At 45.9% G+C, this 22,341-nt stretch overlaps 1 protein-coding gene across 1 annotated transcript in view; it reads left to right on the plus strand.

The window, feature by feature from the left end:
• The window catches only part of EIF5B (eukaryotic translation initiation factor 5B), a 675,161-nt gene that overhangs the window by 303,862 nt on the left and 348,958 nt on the right, over positions 1 to 22,341 (plus strand). The window contains exon 10 of the mRNA XM_069204389.1: positions 6,579 to 6,877. Within this exon, the coding sequence (XP_069060490.1) occupies positions 6,579 to 6,877 (299 nt within the window). The remainder of the gene's footprint in view (positions 1 to 6,578; positions 6,878 to 22,341) is intronic.

The raw sequence follows: 22,341 nt of genomic DNA on the forward strand, positions 1-22,341 counted from the left end.
AAGGCCGTGAAGCCTGGAAGGCCTGCTTGAACTTAGATAAATTGCAGGGAGTGTAAAGGAGACAGAGCACAAAGGATGTGTGCCATGCTGTGTTTTCATTTTAGTTCTTCCCCAAGACACGCAGACTGCAAAAGCAGCACTGTGTGCACTTAGTGAGGAGGGTCCATAAGGGTTTCACAGTTCGTGCTGCAGCCCTCGGGTGCCTTTCTTTAGTACCTCGTGCCGTAGATACCAGGGGTACCATTTACTAGGGACTTATAGTGGTAGCTTAAGGTTTGTCAATTGTGCAGCAGATATGCTCTGCAACAAAGTCTCAAGAAAGGACTCTGCAGCCTCTGGAACAGCAAAGACCCAACACCGCAAGTGAACACTGTAACTAACATACGTGACCCAAGTTGAAGCAAGCCAACAGTGCCAGCAATGTTCCCCAGCTGTCCATCGTCCAAGTCCACGGGGTTTCACCCCTCTTGAACTTCTCCAAGTTGCCTGCAGCTCTTCACGCAGGCCCCCCTCTCCCGTGGCCTTGTGATGAGAAAAGTCGACATCTCTAGCAACCACTGCACCCGTCGCCCATGACCCAATCTGAGGTGGGTCAACGGTGCCAATGACAAACACTGGCTCCCTTCAGCTTGAGTTCACCCTGGTTTCACCCATGCTGGACTCCCTGATGATTCCTGCAGACTCAACAAACACAACCCCCTAACCGCAAATGCTCCTGGACGGAGAAACCAAACGTCTAAGGACACCCCTGAATTTGTCCCTCCTGGGCCCTGGGGAAAAGGACCAAAAGTGCACCTACGTCTACAACCTTACCTGTTTTTGTCCCCGATTGGCTTCCTAGGCAGAGCCTGCAGCCTATTTTCACGAGGGCCAATTCCCATTGAAAACCATTGGTCACCCAACACCTTACTGCACCCCGCCATCCTGCCTCCCCAGTGCTGCCCAGAGTGACCTGTTGGTGCGGTTCGGATCACTGCCCAGTACTTAACTCTCTGAAATTAGCCTTGTAAATCCTTGTTAACTCTGTGTTTTCTGAAACTTGTTTTCATCCATAGGTTAACCCCCTTCGCTGCCAGGCCTCCTCCCCCTCAGGTGCCAAGGCTTTTTTGGGCTTAGTCCCTCATAACTTTTTGTCCACATAAGCTACCCATGCCAAATTTGCGTCCTTTCTTTCCAACATCCTAGGGACTCTAGAGGTACACAGACTTTGTGGTTGCCCTTGAAAGAGACCAAGAAATTTGCCAAAATACAGCAAAAAGTTTTTTTTCCAAAGAAATGTGAAAAAAGAGCTGCAGAAGAAGACGTGTGTTTTTTCCTTGAAAATGACATCAACAAAGGGTTTGCGGTGCTAAAATCACCAGCTTCCCAGCTTTCAGGAACAGCAGACTTGAATCAGAAAACCCAATTTTTCAACACAATTTTGGCATTTTACTGGGACATACCCCATTTTTACTATTTTGTGTGCTTTCAGCATCCTTCCAGTTAGTGAAAGAAATGGGTGTGAAACCAATGCTGGATCCCAAAAAGCTAAACATTTCTGAAAAGTAGACAATTCTGAATTCAGCAAGGGGTCATTTGTGTAGATCCTAAAAGGTTTTCCTACACAAAATAACAGCTGAAATAAAAAAATATTGAAATTGAGGTGAAAAAAACAGCCATTTTTCTCCACGTTTTACTCTAACATTTTCTTGCGCTGTCTGATTTTTTTAAAGCAATATACCGTTACGTCTGCTGGACTTTTCTGGTTGCGAGGATATACAGGGCTTGTAGGTTCATCAAGGACCCTAGGTACCCAGAAGCAATAAATGAGCTGCACCTTGCAATTGTTTTCATTCTATTCCATGTATACAGCAATTAATTTGCTAAAATGTAAAGAGTGAAAAATAGGTATCAAGAAAACCTTTGTATTTCCAAAATAGGCACAAGATAAGGTGTGGCAAGGCAATGGTTATTTGCACATCTCTGAATTCTGGGGTGCCCATACTAGCATGTGAATTACAGGGCATTTCTCAAATAGACGTCTTTTTTACACGCTGTCTTACATTTGGAAGGAAAAAATGTGGAGAAAGACAAGGGGCAATAACACTTCTTCTGCTATTTTGTGTTCCACCAAGTCTCCCGATAGAAATGGTACCTCACTTGCGTGGGTAGGCCGAATGCTCGCAACAGGAAAAGCAACATGGACACATCACATTTTTACATTGAAATCTGACGTGTTTTTTGCAAAGTGTCTAGCTGTGGATTTTGGCCACTAGCTCAACCATCACCTAGGGAAACCTACGAAACCTGCGCATTTTTGAAAACTGGACACCTAGGGGAAACCAAGATGGGTGACTTGTGGGGCTCTCACCAGGTTCTGTTACCCAGAATCCTTTGTAAACCTCAAAATTTGGCCATAAACACTTTTTCCTCACATTTCGGTGTCAAAATTCTGGAATCTGAGAGGAGCCACAGATTTCCTTCCACTCAGCCTTCCCCCAGGTCTCCCGATTAAAAATGGTACCCCACCTATGTGAGTAGGTCTAGTGCTTGCGACAGGAAATGCCCCAAACCACTATCTGGACACATAAAAATGATCAACTATTAAACTACCTGTTTTTGCAGGGGAGGGATGGGGGGGCGCACCTGCTTGTATGGTCCTGGGCTCAGTAGTCATCTAGGGAAACCTACCAAACCCAGACATTTCTGAAAACTAGACACCCGTGGGAGTCCTGGGAGGTGTGACTTGCGTGGGTTCCCAAATGTTTTCTTACCCGGAATCCTCAGCAAACCTCAAATTTAGCTAAAAAAAAAAATATCACATTTTTCCCACATTTTTGTGTGGGATCACAGCACCGGGACAAATTTCCTACCACCCAACGTTCCCCTCCGTCTCCTGGTAAAAATGATACCTTACTTGCTTAGGTGGGCCAAGTGCCTGTGACAGAGAAGAGCCAAAAACATGTTGAAATGGAGGGGGAACCAAAGCGGGTCCAAAAGGGCAGTTTGATTTAAAAAAAAAAAAAAAAAAAAACATGTTTAGGCTGACAAGTGCAGCAGAATTTCTAGTGGTATAGATGAGACAATGCTGGGTGGTAGGAATTTTGTGGGTTCCTGCAGATTCCGGAAGGTTCCCTCACAAAAATGTGGGGAAAATGGGTGATTTCCAGCAAAGTTGGAGTTTTACAGGGCATTGTGGGTAAGAAAATGTGCGCTGTTGTCATCAGATGCCACAGGGCGAGTGGGATGGAAGGGGAAGCTATTCCCCTTCCATCCCTGCAGTGGGTCGCTGAGGCGAGGCTCATGGGGGGATCGCTAGTGCCCCCCTCATGAGCCGGGACCAGGACGTAACGGTTACGGCCTTGGCGCCTCAGCGCCGCAACCAAAGACATAACCATAACATCTTTGGCTGTCAAGGAGTGAAATTGCACTAAGTGTTGATCTTTTAAACTAAAAAGTATTTATGGTTGAAACTTGCTAACCTTAAGACCAAATTCTTGGGTTCAAAGTATATATAAAAAGTGTTATTTTTCTAAATTGATCTTGGATTTATACGGTGTGGTTCTGATCAGTGCCCAGTACTTACTGTAACTCCGTGAGATTGGCTCCGTAAGTTGTTAACCCTGTGTTTGCTGAACATTGTTTTTCCTTGGTAGGATAACATTGAAAGAGCTCTGAAAATTGCACTAATTTTGAAACTGCAAAGTATTTATGCTTAAGTCTACTTACCTGATTACGAAGTTCTTGGGTTTGAAACATATAAAAAAATAATTATTTTTCTAAACTGGTCTTAGATTTATTCATTGTGTATGTGTCTCATTTATTGCCTCTGCAAGTACAACAAATGCTTAGCTCTACCCTCTGATAAGCCTAATTGCTCGCCCACACTACATCATAATAGAGCATTAGTCCTATCTACTTTTGCCTCTGCAAACTAAGTCGGAATCTACTGGACTCTGCACAGTGTACTTCTTTTTAGTGAATCCTATAGAGAGCCAGCTTCCTACACCATCCCATCCTCAGTGGTTTTCCAGCAGAAATGTAAAAAAGGCTTTGACTATTTTAATTGAAATTTTACATTGGTAATACATAAAAGCTATTGCTGCAATCACCCTGGCACCAAGGTAAAAATATGAGTAATAAACCTCTCCAACCCAATATATAGCTTTAAATACGTTGTTAAAACAAGACCGTTTTTCCCCCAGCATCAGCTTATCAGCTCTGAAAATGCACACATTAGTCCTTGAATAAATGATTTTTAATGTTGGCCTAGGTATTAAAATTCAACCAAGCAAAATGTTCTATTATAGTAAGCTGGGCTGCACACAGGTGAGCTACTCTTAGGTAGCTGGAGAGTTACTGGTAGCTCACGAGCTACTCATTGGAAACACTTGAACTAGACCCTGGGTAACTCTGCAACTTTTAAAATCATACTCTTTGGCTTTTGTTGTTCTTCGATGCTCCAGTCAAGTTGACAGCATTCAGGCATAAATCTTATTTAAATTGTTAGCCAAATCACTCAAGCAAAGTACATAACCAGTCGGTCTCAAATTTACTCTCACCCCTTCTGTACACAACCAGGCACAAGGTGAAGACAACTAGGATCTCGTGCTTACAGGGTGCTCCGCTGCAGCCTCTGGATCATATTGAGTATTTAAATGAAGAACTGCATGTCCTCCTGCTGGTAAGCAGGGAAAGCATCAGACAGAGTAGCCTATTGGTCTTATAGGTGAATTGGTGAGACATTGGACCTACTCAGGTTGCCTTGTTTGGTTGAGTGGGGACACTGGCAAAAGGGACATGGTTACTCTTTCGGTCATCGAGAATATGGAACAGTGTACTTGAGCCACGACTTCTGCAAGGTCACTGGGCCACAGTGTTGTAGTTTGACTCTTGCTCTAGGCAAGATGCTGGTTTAGGGATGACAGTACTTGTTCTTGTAGGCGACTATGCCAGTCCTACAGCAAGTCGCAACTGTCAACCCAGCCCTCCCAACTCACAAGCAACACCTCACCAAAAACCCAAACAGTAAAAGGTGATGTGTGGCAGCCTTTATGCATGGACTCAAGAGTATGAAATCTCAGGGAGTGTCATGGTTAAACGGAGATTACCCTTTTCTTACATGAACAGCATGTCTCTCAATACATAGGCAATGAAGAAGATGCAGTAAGGTTTCAGTAGGTTTTATTTCAACAGAACTGCAATCTGCGATAAGTTGCATGGGCTGCAATGATTAGGATAATAATGAACAGTGCAAGAAATAGAATGGTAAAGAAAGAGTCATTAGTACAAAGAACCCCCACCATCTTCAAATATCATGAAATGAAATGAAGTGACATTAGATATGAAATCTGTTCTAATACCCTAATAAGGTGAAGCTAACCTCTCACCTAAAAGAGAGCTGGTTGTGATAATCCTAACCTGCCAATGCCATGTCCATGAGAAGAGCCCCCCAACCCTCGTTACCTTGTAATGAGGTCTCTAGCTCAGACTCCATAGGGACACGAAGACTGGGTCAGTGTCAGGGCGACGTGCAGCATTGATAGCAGCGATGGCATCTGGTCGGAATCCTTCTGACTATCTGTTTAAGTGAGGAGTATTTATACAGATCTGCTTGGACCCCTGACGTAGGTCTATTCCCAAACAATAGATGAGACATGCTTGGGACGGTAATTTATATAAACAATTCCCTCGAAAGAAGGAAGAGGTAAAGTACCTAATGTGAACACCTACAGTTTGTTTAACTTTGTCGCTTGATATTGATGCCTTAGCGCAGTTGCACTGATAACGTAAAACTAAAACATGGGCCTAAGTAAAAACAAGGCAGCCATCTGGAAAGATTTAATTAAATAAATGTGCTAAAACAGTGCAAGCTAAGTAGGGTAAAAGTCACTAGGTGACGGGGGCACGAGTCTGCAAGCCAAAGGCTAAGCTAACGCCTGTATCCCATTAAAACAAACTAGGATTCACTACAACAGCACCGCTCTGTGTAGGATGAAACAAAACTACATTGGTACATTTCTTGAGCAAAATATTCACCAATCATAAGCACCCCCAAAATTAATATACGCCCACTTCTGCATCAACCAGTAGGATCTCACTTAAACATTACATTAAATAATAATTTAAACCCATGAAATGGAAATACCAAATCGAAGTATTGTTGCTATTTGATTTGTGGATGACTGTGTCAACAAAAAAATTGAGATTTAGTATCTAGAGAAGCAAACTTGCTTCAAAAGTTTACTGGGCATGCTTGCGCTCTGTGATCTGAAAGGCTAAAACATCCGTGTGCACTTCATGTCCGAGTTATTTAAGATACTATGATGCAGGCAAGGCAGCCAGGAAAGAGGAAACATAAAACAGTTCCTCGTTTTCAATTTCTTAAAACGTACTTGCAGGCATGTTAAAGTGTACCTCAATGGATCATGATTAAACCTGTGTAAACTTTAGATTTTAATCAAGTAGAAACCTACCCTTATGGGATATAATTAACAATTAAACTAGCAGAACTGTAGTAATTGATGTACATAGCTCTGGACAACCATCTTTATCCTCTGTGATCAGTGATCTCATTTTTTGGCATTATCTTCCCACAGAAAGCAAAACGGTGCACATTGAAGTAAAAGAGAATAATGTTGAAGAGGAGGAAGAAGAGGAGGAAGATGAGGAAGGAGAGAGTGAAGAAGATGAGGAAGATGACGAGAGTGATGGCAGTGAAGATGATGATGATGATGATGAAAAGGCATCAGATAAGGAGCCAGAGACTCACGTGGATGGAAAGCAAGCCACTGACAAAAAGGGTAGCAAAGATTTTACCTCAGAGTCTGAATCGGATTCAGAGGATGATCGCACAAAAGAAGAGCGTGCTTATGACAAGGCAAAAGAAAGAATTGAGGTACCAAACCCATCTATTGTTTCTGACCTTAGAGACATACTGTTGATCCTAGGTACTGCCTATAGAATCGTTAGCCGATATGAAGTTTGGTTTCACTCTGTTCTGGGGTCTGTTGCTCACACCCTTAATTTGCCCTTTATTTAGGGGATATTGCTGGTGGGACAGTGAGAGCAGATCTGCTCTCTGCTATTGGTAATGTCTTACTTAGTCCTTGTAGAATGGATCATTTTCTCAAAAACCTGCATTTTGTGTCTTAGACAATTCATTAAATTCCAGAAATGTTGTTATGGTTTGTTTAGTTCCTTTACATCCTCAACCCTTTGCTTTTGTTATACAATCTAAATCCAGAGAAAGAAAGTCATGTCAGGCACGCCTGAACTATTACAGATCCTTTGTGTGCTATTCCCCTCAGTTTGCACCTGTCTGAAGAAGACCATGAACTTAGATGTGTGCTAATTGTTTGTGATTTTTTTTATTATTCTGTTGAAAGGGAGTTATATGTTTACCTTAGGCATTTTTCTCTGTTTTTAATGTTTGCCTTGATCTTGTCATGTAAATATAAACTGAGTCAGTTATGCAAGACAGTGCAGTTTCTGTTACACTTCTACTCAATGCTGCTTAGAAATCATTCAGTTTGATGGCGTGTGTGACTGCAGATACTCCTGCTCTGCATACTCCTGCCATTTAGTGTTGGGTTTGGAGTGTTGCAACTTGTTTTTCTACGAATAAGCATTTCGAGTCAAGGGATTGAGTGAATCCACCTTCTCGCTGATACTGCGCATGGGCATCGACTCCTTTGTTAGATAGTTTTCTCATCAACATCGGGTTCAGACGTGTATCTCTTCACTCAGTCTTCCACTCGCTCTGGTTTTGGTCCTTTCCTTCTGTCTTTTGCTCCATCGATTGTATTGTTCCCGATCTCGTTTTTTTCACATTCTAGCACTTGTCAGTCTGAGAACCGACCACATGCCCTCTGGGGCACCCTCACCCGTTCGGGCCTACCTCAGCATGTGGCACCAACCAGTATGCTGTGCTGATGGAACAGACGCCATTTTGCTTCGGTCCTCAGTGCCAGGCAAAATTCTCTCTCACCGACCAACATCTATTGTGTAATCTGTGCCTCTCCCCCGACCATCAAGAAGCCACCTGCGATGTCTGCAGATCATAGAAAAAGACCCTTCAAGACACAAGAGCTCATCGACTGGAGATAGCGTTCAAAACTGCAGAAGACACTCTAGACGTCTCTGGGGAGGAGCACGCCCAGGAGGAGCAAGGACAGGAGAAGGCGTTCTCCATCTAGGACTCAGATATCCAGTCAGACATCAAATGCCACAAAGTGACATCAGCACAACCTGTGTGTACCGTGGACCCTCCTGCCCCCTCTTAGACTACTAAGAAGTCCCTTACTGAGGTTGCCAGGCAGCCACTGCCACCAGGCCATGTCTGGTTCTGTAGAACAGGCTCTGATGCCCCACCCTCCACCTCAGCACCAAAATTGCCAAAGCCAAGACATCGTCTTAGGCATCTACCTCAACATCTTCCATCCGACCTACGGCACCGACCCAAACAAGCACGACCGCCGCTTCAGCTCTGACAAAAAGACACCGTCTGAAAACCTCAGTGTCAGAAACCAAGGATTCAACATCTTCGGAACCGAAAGACTCTAGTTAGACTTCGGCCACACCATCCCCGTTGAACCTAATTTGGAGACCATGGACGCTCGTCATCACTGCCTCAACATCCAGGAGGGTACAGGGCATGTTATTGCTTCCCCCGTCACCTTCAAGAGGAAACTATTCTTTCAGGAGGCTCTAGATACTTCACCCACTCCAAGGAAGACTACAACCACAGCTTTGGACTAGGGGGAGCCTGACTTCAACCCCAGGCAGGTAGCGCAGCACCAGGAGGGCCTGCCTACTACCCTCACACCTGGAGGTGCATATTTGGCAGCAGGAGCTCCTGCTGCGCAGGATGACCACAGCTCTGGAACGGGGGGAGGAGCCTGACTTCCACCCCGCGCTGGCAGCACAGCGCAAGGAGGTCCTGCCTACTACTACTCATGCCAGGAGGTGCTTATTTGGCAGCAGGGGCTCCCTACTGCACAGGACGACAACAGCTTTTGACTAGGGGGAGCCTGACTTCAACTCCCGGCAGGCTGCGTGGGACCAGGAGTTCCTACATACTACCCTCGCACCTGGAGGTGCTTATTTGGCAACGGGGGCTCCCGCTGTGCGGGTTTGGGCCTGGCCATGACTGGGCATGTCTGCGCCTGGACGAGGCCGGGCTGTGCCTCCCCCCTTGGCCCCTGTATTGTTGAGAAGCCTGTGGATCACATAAGGTACTGTAAAAACAATTGGAGATCCCTTTAATTTGCCACAGGAGTGCGTCTTTTTGCATTTTTATTTGGCTGATGGGGATTGTCATTAGAAGGAGGCATAGGTAAACGTAAAGCTCCTCACTCCAGGCGGTTAGCAGCAGTACTACTTTAGACGAGTTCTTGTAGTCTGCACTAGGGGTTACAACAAAAGAAATTGAATTGGCCGAATGGAGATTGTCTTTATCTGCTCCTACCGATATGGAAGAAGGATAAAAGACAAAAAGTGTACAAAAAAAATAATGGAGGTGGGTAAAAAAGCAGAGAACGGAATCTAAAAAAAAAAAAAAACTATCTAATTCAGAATCCCAACCTAGAGGAAAGCATACTTAATGTTGATTCGGACAAATGGAGGGTAGTGAACCTAGCAGAGGAATTTTACTTCCATATTGGTGACAAATTTTTTGAAGTTTTTAAACCAATAATGATGTGATCCGGTTAGGGAAAATTAAGGATCACTTAGAGGTGCTAGCAAGCATTGCTAAAAAGGGCCAACAAGCGACTCACCCTCAAGCAGAGTCTGTAGGGCAAGTCTGCAGTCAACCCTCCGGAATTGAAGGGGGGTCTCAAAGGGATGTTTTTTCCTAAGACCTCTTAGTCTTAACAAGCTTTACCAAATCAACTACCACTACAACAGGGAGCAGGGATCCTGACACTGTAGGTCTAGGCCAAGGGTTTCACTGTAACTATCCTTCCGTTGTTAAAAACCAGGCAAACCGTTCATCATTCTGTGCACCTGTTCCGTCAAAGGGGCCCCAAATCCTTTGCACCTACCCCCAGATAACATCCCATATACATTGATCCTTCTGAATGTTCCGCCGTTGGCAGAAGGTGTGCATGAGAGTTGAGAGTGTCTCATAAATAAAGCTTCATTTTGGTGTAGGAAAAATTTAGGATACCACTAAACTTTAATTGATAGAATTTTCATGGCACGTTGAGTCTATTAGGTTGGTCCCACGATAAAGACCATGCAAGGGGGACTGTGTGCTCCTGAATTTTGAGGACCTGGATGAGGTGTGTGTGTTATCTATGCCAAGCTAGACTTAAGAGTAGTAACTTGAGGAGAATTCATCATGGCCTTTAGGCTTCTTTTTTTTCTCCCTCATTGGTTTAGGCTGCTGACTCCTCATATGGTAGGCTTTACGGACCTTTATTGAGGCCAGAGACCATTGTCATAGACTATTCCTGTTTGTTCAAATCTCTTTGAAACCTTGTCAGATCTAGCTAACAATGACTGAAGTTCAGAGTCACTATGTGCCCAAGCTAAAGCGTGTAGTCAAATTGTTATGAGGATCTTGCGTTCTCACCCTCCTCAACCATTGTGTAATAAAAATTGTGAGAATGCTTGTCGATCTTGCCCAGTGTATGCAGTTCCTTTTGGAACATTGTGGGAGCACAGAGTGTACTAACCAATGAGAATTGGGTGCTTTTTGTTTAAAAAAAAAAAAAATGAAATGTTTTATTACCAAGAAATGTGGGCTACTAATATGATTGCTTTGAAAGGGTTCATTCAAGTCTTATTGTGTACTTGCATTGCCATCAATGGAGAGGAAAGGTAGGCCTGGCGGTATTTATCTCCTGTGCCGCTGCAGATCTCAAGGTTAAAGTAGTTGCGACTACCCCATGTTATCAAATTTTATATTTGCAGCCAGGTAACACGATAAACGTGGTTTTAATACATTTTTATTTTAAAAATATTTCGGCACAGCCCTTTGAGATACTTGAGGAGTTAGGGTGGACACTCGTGATCTTTGGTCAAAGGCAAGAGGAAAAGACTGTCTTAGTTATATGGGCTGGTGATTTTAATATTATGAAATGTTCCTATCCTGCAGATCAAGTTTGAGTATTTACTGATCTATATGGAATCCTTGCCAACCATTTTGTGGATCAGCTTATGGTGAAGCATTAAATTGAATGATCTTATCGCACAATTTAAGTTATGCATCTGAGGCCCATGAGCAGGGTAATCACTACCCCCAGCGTTTCTTGCCAAGGGTAACAGTAGTACAATATATTTTGTGCCTCTTTCATCTGATCTCTTGAATGAAATTGTACACTATGAAGTGCCCCCCAACACCTCCTCCTCCTGTTTAGCAATCATAACCCTACCCACCTGTGTTTTCCTTTTAATGTAAATCGTGAGGCAGTGGATATAGTTATGGTTCCTCTCTGCCATTCTGAAAATAGGGAAGTACAGCTAAAGTGGCAAAACCTAGAACCAATCAAGTTTTTTAACAAACTGATAAGTGCAACTCTTAATGATGTTATATGCTGTCTTTCATTAGACAGACCCCCAGTTGAGGTTATGGAGAGTTTTATTAAAATTAGTAGTATGGTGACAAAACCATCCCAATCAGAAAGTTCCCTGCTAACGCATGGTTTAGTGCAGAATGTACAACAGCACTCAAAGTCTTAAAAAAGGCTACTAGCAACATTTTGCATAATATAGAGAATATAAGGGAATCAAGGAAAGCCTATAAGCAGGCTCTTCGGAATAGAAGGCAGGAAATTAGGGGGAAGGCCTGGGAGGACTTGGAAAAAGCGGCCCACCTAAAAGACAATACATTTTTTTTGAGAGAGTCTAACTCAACCATTTTTTTCTGATAAACACCCTTTTGGCATTGAATGCCATATCAGCGTGGAGGATTGGATAGGACATTTTACTCACATTTTTAACCCAGACAGCGAGGTAGATGACCAAAGACCGGATCCCAGTATACCCCCTAAAGACATAAGTGAGGAGTGGTTAGTTGATTTGATTGACCACGCATCTGTAGCCACGGGCATTCATTGCGCAGCCAGTGGCAAGGCCCCAGGGCCAGATGGTTTCCCCAGGCCCCTTTTCTGACAAATGTCTTAAGTGCAGGGAAACCATCTTAAGGTATGTAGTGGACACTAGTCAACACGAGCCGTCCAACTACATAATGGCTTCTCTGAAACCAGCCATGTTTGGTATTAAACATGTTGTAATCATGCAACTACACCGATTCCAGTGTTAGTTGCATGAGGCCATGTACTCTCGAGGTTCCTTCGAGGATCCCCCAGTTCTGCCAGTGCAGCCTTATGGGGACTAGCTGCCAGCCCACACAGCTTCTAACCCCAGACGCTGTTCTGCTCTCCTACTGGTGAGTAAGGCTCAGGCCGGAGGAGCAGAACAAAGGATTTCCTGCAAGGGAGAGGTGTGAACACCTCTCCCTGTGTATTGGATGTCTAAGGGCTGGGGTGGGGTGTCCTCGGAGTGCCACCAGACTGCTTTGAAGGACACTTCTGGTGTCCTCCTTGCATAAACCAGTTTGCACCAGTTCAGGAACCCCCGGTTCCCCCTCTGGTGCAAAATTACACAAAGGACAGGGGAATGACCACCCCCCTTTCCAGCTCCTCCCCTAGGGAGATGCACAGAGCTCTGCCCGGTAGCCACTTGATTCTTCCCACTTGGAAATAAGGTCAGCAGAGGCCCCTGCCTCTGCATCTGACTGGTAAGGCCGGGTAGATGACGTCCTTGATCCCCTCTGATAAGTGGGTCACTGCAGAGAGTGACCAACCCCTCTTTTAGGGTTACTTAAGGGGCCCCCTGAGATTGGGTCCTCAGATATGTCGAGCAAGGCTCTCCAAGGAGCTCTCTGCAAAATATCTTCTGCTCCTGGCCTTTGGAACTGCTGCTGATCTTCGTTGGAACCAAACAAGTGTGATTCTGGTGCAAAGGCTCCCATTTCAACATTTTCTATGGATCCTTCAAGAGTTATGCAACATCCAAGGTTGTGCATCCTCCAAGCTCAAAGGGATCTCCCTTGGAGTCAAGACGTCACTCTCCTGCAACTGCAGGCACTTCAAGACAACGTCGACTGGCTGGGGAGGTCTGCTGTCTCTGGAAATCTGAGGATCCTGCAACCCAGGTGGTGAGTCAGTGGCCTCCTCTGGGTCCTGCTTGTCTTCTAACGAACTTGGGAGACTGTGGGCCCCTGCACCTGCCACTGGACTGGAATCTCTGTGCACCACAACTGTTGCACTTGCCAAGGTTCGTTGACTCGTCCTCCAGGAGATCTTCAGGCACCAAGAAGCCCCGGCCTCCCGCACCCTGCAACATGAAGATCAGCCCTTGTCCTGCAGCTCCTGCGACTTCTGTTTTGTTGTACTGGTGAAGCCTCCCTATGACTATCTGTGTCCAGCGCCTGAGGGTCACTCCTGGGGGCTCTATCAACTTCTCATGTCCTTCCTGTGTGCTAAGGGCCTGCCCTGACTCCCCCTCCTGGGTAGTCTCCCCTGGGCTTTGCTGGTCCTCAAAACTTTACATACTCTTCAACGACTCCTGTTTGCATTTGCCAGTGCTTGTTGGTGACGTGGCTGGTCACTAACCCTCCTGCAATTGGCGACTGTCGAGCAACAGCTCGTAGGTGACTCCTGGGATCTCCTGCAGTTCCTGGACCCCGCAGCTGGACTTCCTCCACGACTTGCATGAACTTCATCTTCAGGAGGGTGGGCATTGCCACCTGAGCACCTCCAAGGGTGCTGGACTCCGTCCCCTTCCTTTGCAGGTCCTGAATCTGTCCCTGGGTTCCACCGGCCTGGTCCACGGGTCGTGACTGCAGCTGGACAATCTGAGGCATCGACTGACGTCCGAGAGAGTCCCTTCTCCCTTCTGCATCTGGCTCCCCTGGTGTACGTACTCCTGTCTTGTGGTTATCCTGGGATAGGGGCATTCTCCATCCATCCTTTGGTCTGCTGATTTCCTCGGGTCCACTGGGAAGGGTCCTGAATTCCACAAACTCCAACCACTACTTCCTGTATTTGTCTATGGGAAAAATGGGTAGGTGGTTGCTGGGGTCACTTGCTGTACCTACCTGTGGTGTTCTCAATTGCCCCTAGCTAACTACCACACTTACCTTGGTTGGGGGTCACTGTTTCACATTTCAATTTTTTAGTATATGGTTTGGCCTCCCTATAGGGCCCTGTGTATTTGTCTACTGTTTCTGTTGATTATTTTGTGTATATATTGTGTGCATGAATCTCCAAAGGGAACTATACCAATGCTAGTTTAGTAGGAGTGCTGTAATAAAGTATCCTTTATTTTTGGGTGGTTCTTTCTTGTGAGTGAGTTACTCTCGGACTACTGTGGTATTGCAAGTGCTTTACATTCCTCTTGGATAAGCTTTAGCTGGTCGCCTCAGCTATGCCTTGAGGGCTTTTGGTATCTGGATACCTACTCACTATCACTATTGGTTGCCTGGGCTTAGTATATAGCTAACCAGGCCCCAGCATCAGTGTTCTTTCCCTAACCTGTACTTTTGTTTCCACAATTGGCACACCCTGGCATCCAGGTAAGCCCCCTGTAACTGGTACTCCCGGTACCAAGAGCCCTGATGCCAGGGAAGGTCTCTAAGGGCTGCAGCATATCTTATGCCACCCTGGGGACCCCTCACTCAGTACAGACACACTGCTTGCCAGCTTGTGTGTGCTGGTGGGGATAAAATGACTAAGTCGACATGGCACTCCCCTCAGGGTGCCATGCCAACCTCACACTGCCTATAGGTATAGATAAGTCACCCCTCTAGCAGGCCTTACAGCCCTACGACAGGGTGCACTATACCACAGGTGAGGGCATAGCTACATGAGCACTATGTCCCTACAGTGTCTAAGCAAACCCTTAGACATTGTAAGTGCAGGGTAGCCATAAGAGTATATGGTCTGGGAGTCTGTCATGCACGAACTCCACAGCACCATAATGGTTACACTGAAAACTGTGAAGTTTGGTATCAATCTTCTCAGCACAATAAATGCACACTGATGCCGGTGTACATTTTATTGTAACATACACCCCAGAGGGCATCTTCGAGATGCCCCCTGAAACCTTAACCGACTACCCGTGTGGGCTGACTAGTTTTAGCAGCCTGCCACACACCAGACATGTTGCTGGCCACATGGTGAGAGTGCCTTTGTCACTCTGTGGCTAGTAACAAAGCCTGTACTGGGTGGAGGTGCTTCTCACCTCCCCCTGCAGGAACTGTAACACCTGGCGGTGAGCCTCAAAGGCTCGCCCCCTTTGTTACAGCACCCCTGGGCACTCCAGCTAGTGGAGTTGCCGGCCCCCTCCGGCCATGGCTGGTGTGTGGCAGGCTGGCAGGAACTGGTCAGCCTACACTAGAAGTTGGGTAGGTATTCAGGCGGCATCGCTAGGAATAAATTGCACACTGGCATCAGTGTGCATTTATTGTGCTGAGAAGTTTGATACCAAACTTCCCAACCTTCATTGTAGCCATTATGGAACTGTGGAGTTTGTGTTTGACAAACTCCCATACCATATACTCTTATGGCTTCCCTGCACTTACAATGTCTAAGGTTTTGCTTAGACACTGTAGGGGCACAGTGCTCATGCACATATGCCCTCACCTGTGGTATAGTGCACCATGCCTTTGGGCTGTAAGGCATGCTAGAGGGGTGACTTGCCTATGCCACAGGCAGTGTGAGGTTGGCATGGCACCCTGAGGGGAGTGCCATGTCGACTTAGTCATTTTCTCCCCACCAGAACACACAAGCTGTGAAGCAGTGTGCATGTGCTGAGTGAGGGGTCCCTAGGGTGGCATAGGACATGCTGCAGCCCTTAGAGACCTTCCCTGGCAGCAGGGCCCTTGGTACCAGGGGTACCAGTTACAAGGGACTTACCTGAGTGCCAGGGTTGTGCCAATTGTGGAGACAACGGTGCAGTTTAGGGAAAGAACACTGGTGCTGGGGCCTGGTTAGCAGGGTCCCAGCACACTTTCAAATCATAACTTGGCATCAGCAAAGGCAAAAGGTTAGGGGGTAACCATGCCAAGGAGGCATTTCCTTACAGTTACTGTTGGTTACAGTGTTTCATGTAGGAAAAAGAGTGAATACTGTTTTCTTTCTACAATGTCTACACCAAGGAAGTCTGGTTTCAAGACCTGTCAGGAGTGTGAGGGTCAGATGTCGATCACTGATCCTTACGACGACTGACTTTGGTGTCTCAGCTCGGACCACGATGCTGACACCTGTTCTTCGTGCCAGAAGATTAACCTTAAGGCTTTGAGAAAGAGAGGGGAAGCTCATCATCGCCAAGGAAAGAGGAAAGAAGTCGTCGGAAGTCTCAACCTTGGTCAGAGTCGCTGTCTCCTCACTCCTCGAAGTAATCCAAGAGGAAGCAAAAAAAGAAGCGATGTCACAGTTCCCTGCCTTGATTTCCAAGAGATGTTTCTCCGATGTTGATCTCTGTGTTCGAGGTCGAAGGACGTTTCTCCAGCTCCATCTCCTGTAGCCTGTCCGGTGGCACCTTCAAGGCCAGTAAGATCTCTGTCTTTGCGTGGGCGTCCTGAGCTGGAGCCAGAGGTGGTTCCTCCAAATCATCCTCCATCTCCCCGACAGGAGCAAGGGTACCCAGCTTTTCCAGCTCGAGGAACAGACCCTTCCAGTCGCAGCTTCTACACCCCCATTTCCAGAGTCTGCACTTACATGCTTGGAGATTGAACGGGGCAACCTAAGTTCTTTCTCTCTTGCCCCTGACATGGTGGATGTTATTTTATCAGCCATTCATTTTATGCCTGCAGATGGGCTAAGGTTGTAAAGTGGTGTAATGAAAATTCAGTTGACCCTTTAAAACCCCATTTGTCTGATATTTTGTCTTTTGCTTTCCCTAGCGCAACAGGTTTTTTGCATTTGCAACTGTTATGGGATATTTGTATGCCCTTTTGGCATTCCTTTGTTTACAAGACCAACTTTACCTGTTGAAGCCCCCTATAGTGCTAAGGTTTATTAAGGGACTTACTAATAAGTATCCACCCACTCCGTTTATCATACCTCAGTGGGATCTTACTTTAGTACTAACGTACTCTGTGGGTATGCCTTTTGAACCCTTGCGTAGTTGCTGTTTAGGTCTACTTAATTTCAAAACAGTTTTTCTAGTTGCCATAACTTCGGCTAGACATGTTAGTGAACTGCAGGCATTATGTAAAAAAAAACCTTCACAACTTTCTATTCAGTTAAGTTAGTATTGAGAACCAGGGCTGTTTACCTGCCAAAAGTGGATACTCCTTTCCACTTAGGTCAGATTATCACCCTTCCTACTGTCTTTCGTCCTCCATATGAATCTAAAGAGCAGGAAAGGCTTTATCGTTTGTACCCTAAAAGGGCTCTAAGCTTTTATGTGGACAGAACTTGTGATCTGCGGCTTGACGATCAGCTGTTTGTTGGCTGTATGGGTAAGATGAAGGGAAAGACAGTGCACAAGATGACATTGCCCAGATGGAACATCCTACGCATTAAGATCTGCTATGCCATGGCTAACAAAGAACCAACTGAAGGTATTGGAGCACATTCTATTCCAGCTAAGTCTTCTTCTTCTGTTTTAGCTAGAGGAGTTCCTGTGGTTGACATGTATGAAGTGGCATCTTGGGCACCCCTCCACACTTTTGTGAACAAGGTGAGGAGGGACGGTCAATTTGCCTGTTCTGTTTTACAAGATTTTTTGGTATAAGTAGACAGGCACCCGCCTCCAATGCGTGACTGGGGATTCTATTCAAATGGTGAGGAATCCACAGGTAGACGTATCCATCAGAAGAACAAGTTAATCACCTTAGGTAACGCTTATTCTGGTGGATACAGTACCTTCCTATGGCTTGCATATGCCAAAAAGAAATCGGTTTGTATATTATTTATTTTTTTATTTCATATAAATATTTGCGTGTATATATATATATATATATATATATATATATATATATATGTTCCATGGCATGTGTAGCTGCAGATACACATGCTGTGCATATCCCGCCATCTAGTGTTGGGCTCGGAGTGTTACAAGTTTTTCTTTTGAAGAAGTATTTTCGAGTCACATGCCACGAACAGATGTACACTGGGTAAGTGACATTTTCCGTTCAATGGCATTTGTAGCTGCAGATACACATGCTATGCATAGATTACAAAGCAGTTTTACCTCCCATAACCAGTGGTCAGCCTGTAGGAGTTGAAATTGTTTGAAATAGTGTTCTTAGCAGAGCCCGTCCTACTGTGGCCTGTTGTGTTGCCAACACATCTACACAGTAATGCTTCGTAAATGTACGCGGTGTTGACCAAGTGGCTGCTTTACAGATTTCGGCCATTGATATGTTTCCTAAGATAGCCATTGTAGTTCCTTTTTTGCGGGTGAAGTGTGCTTTAGGTGTAACTAATAGCTGCCTCTTAGCTTTTAGGTAACATGTTTGGATGCATTTTACTATCCATCTAGCTGGTCCTTGCTTTGAAATAGGGTTACCTGTATGTGGTTTTTGGAACGCCACAAATAATTGCTTGTTTTTTCTAAATGATTTAGTTCTGTCTATGTAATACCTAATGTAATACATTAGAGCTCTTTTAATGTCTAATGTATGCAGAGCTCTTTCTGCTACAGAGTCTGGCTGTGGGAAGAAGACTAGTAGTTCCACTGTTTGACTGATATGAAACGGTGATATAACCTTTGGGAGAAATTTTGGGTTTGTTTGAAGTACAACTTTATGTTTGTGTACTTGTGTGAATGGTTCTTGAATAGTGAAAGCTTGTGTTTCACTAACTCTTCTTAATGAAATAATTGCAACTAGGAAGGCAACTTTCATGCATAGCATGTGAATCTGCAGTGGAACATGCCACAAACAGATGTACACTTGGTAAGTGATATTTTCCATATATGTTCGATGGCATGTGTAGCTGCAGATACACATGCTGTGCATAAGGATTCAGACATCTAGTGTTGGGCTCGGAGTGTTACAAGTTGTTTTTCTTTGAAGAAGTCTTTTCGAGTCACGAGATCGAGTGACTCCTCCTCTTCAGTTCCATTGCACATGTGCATCGACTCCATTGTTAGATTGTTTTCTTTCCGCCGTCGCGTTCGAATGCGTTTCCTTCTCGCTCCGAGATTTCGATTTGGAAAACTTTAAAAACCTTCATTTCGTCAATATTGTTTAGATCGTGTTTATAATCTTCCATCGACACAGCAGTACCGCCGAGAAACAACTTTGTTCGCCCTTTGGGGCGTGCGTGCCCAACTCGGGCCTATTCGGGCCGACCGCATGGGGAGCCTCATGGATCGGACTCCATTCCGATTCTGCCCTCTGTGCCACGCAAAGTACCCATACACAGACCACCATCTGGTTTGCAACCTATGCCTATCCTCAGACCATCGGGAGGAAAACTGTGAGGCCTGTCGATCCTTCCGATCGAAAAAGACTCTGAGAGACCGAAGAGCAAGAAGGCTCGAAATGGCGTCAAAGAGCAGGGAACATCTCGACTAGAAGAGGAAGAATTAATGCAGACTGCAGTCTCAGTCCGAGATTCCGATTCTGAGCAGGAATCGGACGAAGACAGACCAGTCACTGCCAGACAACATGGGAGTACGTCTGCCTCTGCACCCTCACAAAAGAAGAAACAAATGGCCTTGAGTACGCCACAGCCGGAAGGCCATGGCTCACCCCGAAAAAACACTGTTGGTGACCACTCCTCCGAAAACCTCGGAAACAACAAAAAGTTCTGTTTCAGACTCCGGTAAACACCAATTTTTGGAGTTGAAAATAAGAAAACCCGTTTCGGAGCCGAAACCTTCCTCCTCCTCATCTTTTTCGATCCCAAAAAAGCATGCTTCGGAGCCGAAAAGACCAAAATATATAGAGGAACATGGACTTTTTAAAACACTTAAAGAACCAATACTGCAGATTATGGATGAAAGGCAATCCAGGATCCACATCCATAAAGAAACAGGGAGAATTCTCACAGCGCCTCCTTTAAAAACAGAGGAAGCTAGTGCAGGAAGTTGGCTCTGTATGTACTATTTCAAAGTAAGAAATAGCATGCACAGAGTCCAAGGGTTCCCCTTAGAGGTAAGATAATGGCAAAAAGAGATAATTCTAATGCTCTATTTTGTGGTAGTGTGGTCGAGCAGTAGGCTTAGCAGAGGGTAGTGTTAAGCATTTGTTGTACATACACAGGCAATAAATGAGGAACACACACTCAGACAATTCCAGGCCAATAGGTTTTTATATAGAAAAATATATTTTCTTAGTTTATTTTAAGAACCACAGGTTCAAGATTTACAAGTAATACTTCAAATGAAAGGTATTTCACTTATGAACTTTGAATCAGCAAAATAGCATGTACGGTTTTCACAAAAATGGCAATAAGCTATTTAAAAACTAGACAGTGCAAATTTCAACAGTTCCTGGGGGAGGTAAGTGTTTAGTTTTGCAGGTAAGTAAACCACCTACAGAGTTCAAAGTTGGGTCCAAGGTAGCCCACAGTTGGGGGTTCAGGGCAACCCCAAAGTTACCACACCAGCAGCTAGGGGCCGGACAGGTGCAGATGTCAAAGTGGTGCACAAAACACATAGGCTTCAATGGAGAAGGGGGTGCCCCGGTTCCAGTCTGCCAGCAGGTAAGTACCCGCGACTTCGGAGGGCAGACCAGGGGGGTTTTGTATGGCACCAGGGGGGGGACACAAGTCAGCACAGAAAGTACACCCTCAGCGGCACGGGGGCGGCCGGGTGCAGTGTGCAAACAGGTGTCGGGTTCCCAATAGGTTTCAATTGGAGACCCAGGGGTCTCTTCAGCGAAGCAGGCAGGCAAGGTGGGGGGGCTCCTCAAGGTAGCCACCACCTGGGGGTCGCTCCTGCACTGGAGGTCGGATCCTTCAGGTCCTGGGGACTGCGGGTGCAGTGTCTTTACCAGACGTTGGGTTCTTGGAAGCAGGCAGTCGCAATCAGGGGGAGCCTCTGGATTCCCTCTGCAGGAGTCGCTGGAGGCGCTCGGGGGGGTCAACTCTGGCTACTCACAGGGTCGCAGTCGCCGGAGAGTCCTCCCTGTAGTGTTGTTTCTCCACAGGTCGAGCTGGGGCGTCTGGTGCAGAGTGCAAAGTCTCACGCTTCCAGTGGGAAACGTGTGGTCTTTAAAAGTTGCTTCTTTGTTGCAAATATGTTTCTTCTTTGGAGCAGAGCCGCTATCCTCTGGAGTTCTTGGTCCTTTTAGATGCAGGGTAGTCCTCTAAGGCTTCAGAGGTCGCTGGACCCTGTGGAACGCGTCGCTGTTGCAGTTTTTCTTGAAGTGGGGAGACCGGCCAGTAGAGCTGAGGCCAAAGCAGTTGGTGTCTCCGTCTTCTCTGCAGGGCTTTCAGGTCAGCAGTCCTTCTTCGTCTTAGGTTGCAGAAATCTATCTTGCTAGGGTCTGGGGGCCCCCAAATACTCAATTTAGGGGTGTGTTTAGGTCTGGGGGGTTAGTAGCCAATGGCTACTAGGCCTGAGGGTGGCCACACCCTCTTTGTGCCTCCTCCCTGTGGGGAGGGGGGGCACATCCCTAATCCTATTGGGGGAATGCTCCAAAACTAAGATGGAGGATTTCTAAAGGCAGGGGTCACCTCAACTCAGGGCACCTTTAGGGGCTGTCCTGATTGGTGGGTGACTCCTCCTGGTTTTCCTAATTATCTCCTCCAGCTTTGCCGCCAAAAGTGGAGCCATGGCCAGAGGGGGCGGGCTTCTCCACTAGCTGGAGTACCCTGGGGTGCTGTAACAAAGGGGGTGAGCCTTTGAGGCTCACCGCTAGGTGTTACAGTTCCTGCAGAGGGAGGTGAGAAGCATCTCCACCCAGTACAGGCTTTGTTACTAGCCACAGAGTGACAAAGGCACTCTCCCCATGTGGCCAGCAACATGGCTGGTAAAACTAGTCAGCCCACACTGGAAGTCGGGTATGTTTTCAGGGGGCATCTCTAAGATGCCCTCTAGGGTGTATTTCACAATAAAATGTACACTGGCATCAGTGTGCATTTATTGTGTTGAGAAGTTTGATACCAAACTTCCCAGTTTTCAGTGTAGCCATTATGGTGCTGTGGAGTTCGTGTATGACAGACTCCCACACCATATACTCTTATGGCTACACTGCACTTACAATGTCTAAGGTTTTGCTTAGACACTGTAGGAGCATAGTGCTCATTCACCTATGCCCTCACCTATGGTATAGTGCACCCTGCCTTAGGGCTGTAAGGCCTGCTAGAGGGGTGACTTATCTATGCCATAGGCAGTGTGAGGTTGGCATGGCACCCTGAGGGGAACCATGCCAAGGAGGCATTTCCT

This window comes from Pleurodeles waltl, chromosome 8 (assembly GCF_031143425.1).
Source record: "Pleurodeles waltl isolate 20211129_DDA chromosome 8, aPleWal1.hap1.20221129, whole genome shotgun sequence".
Taxonomy (NCBI): domain Eukaryota; kingdom Metazoa; phylum Chordata; class Amphibia; order Caudata; family Salamandridae; genus Pleurodeles; species Pleurodeles waltl.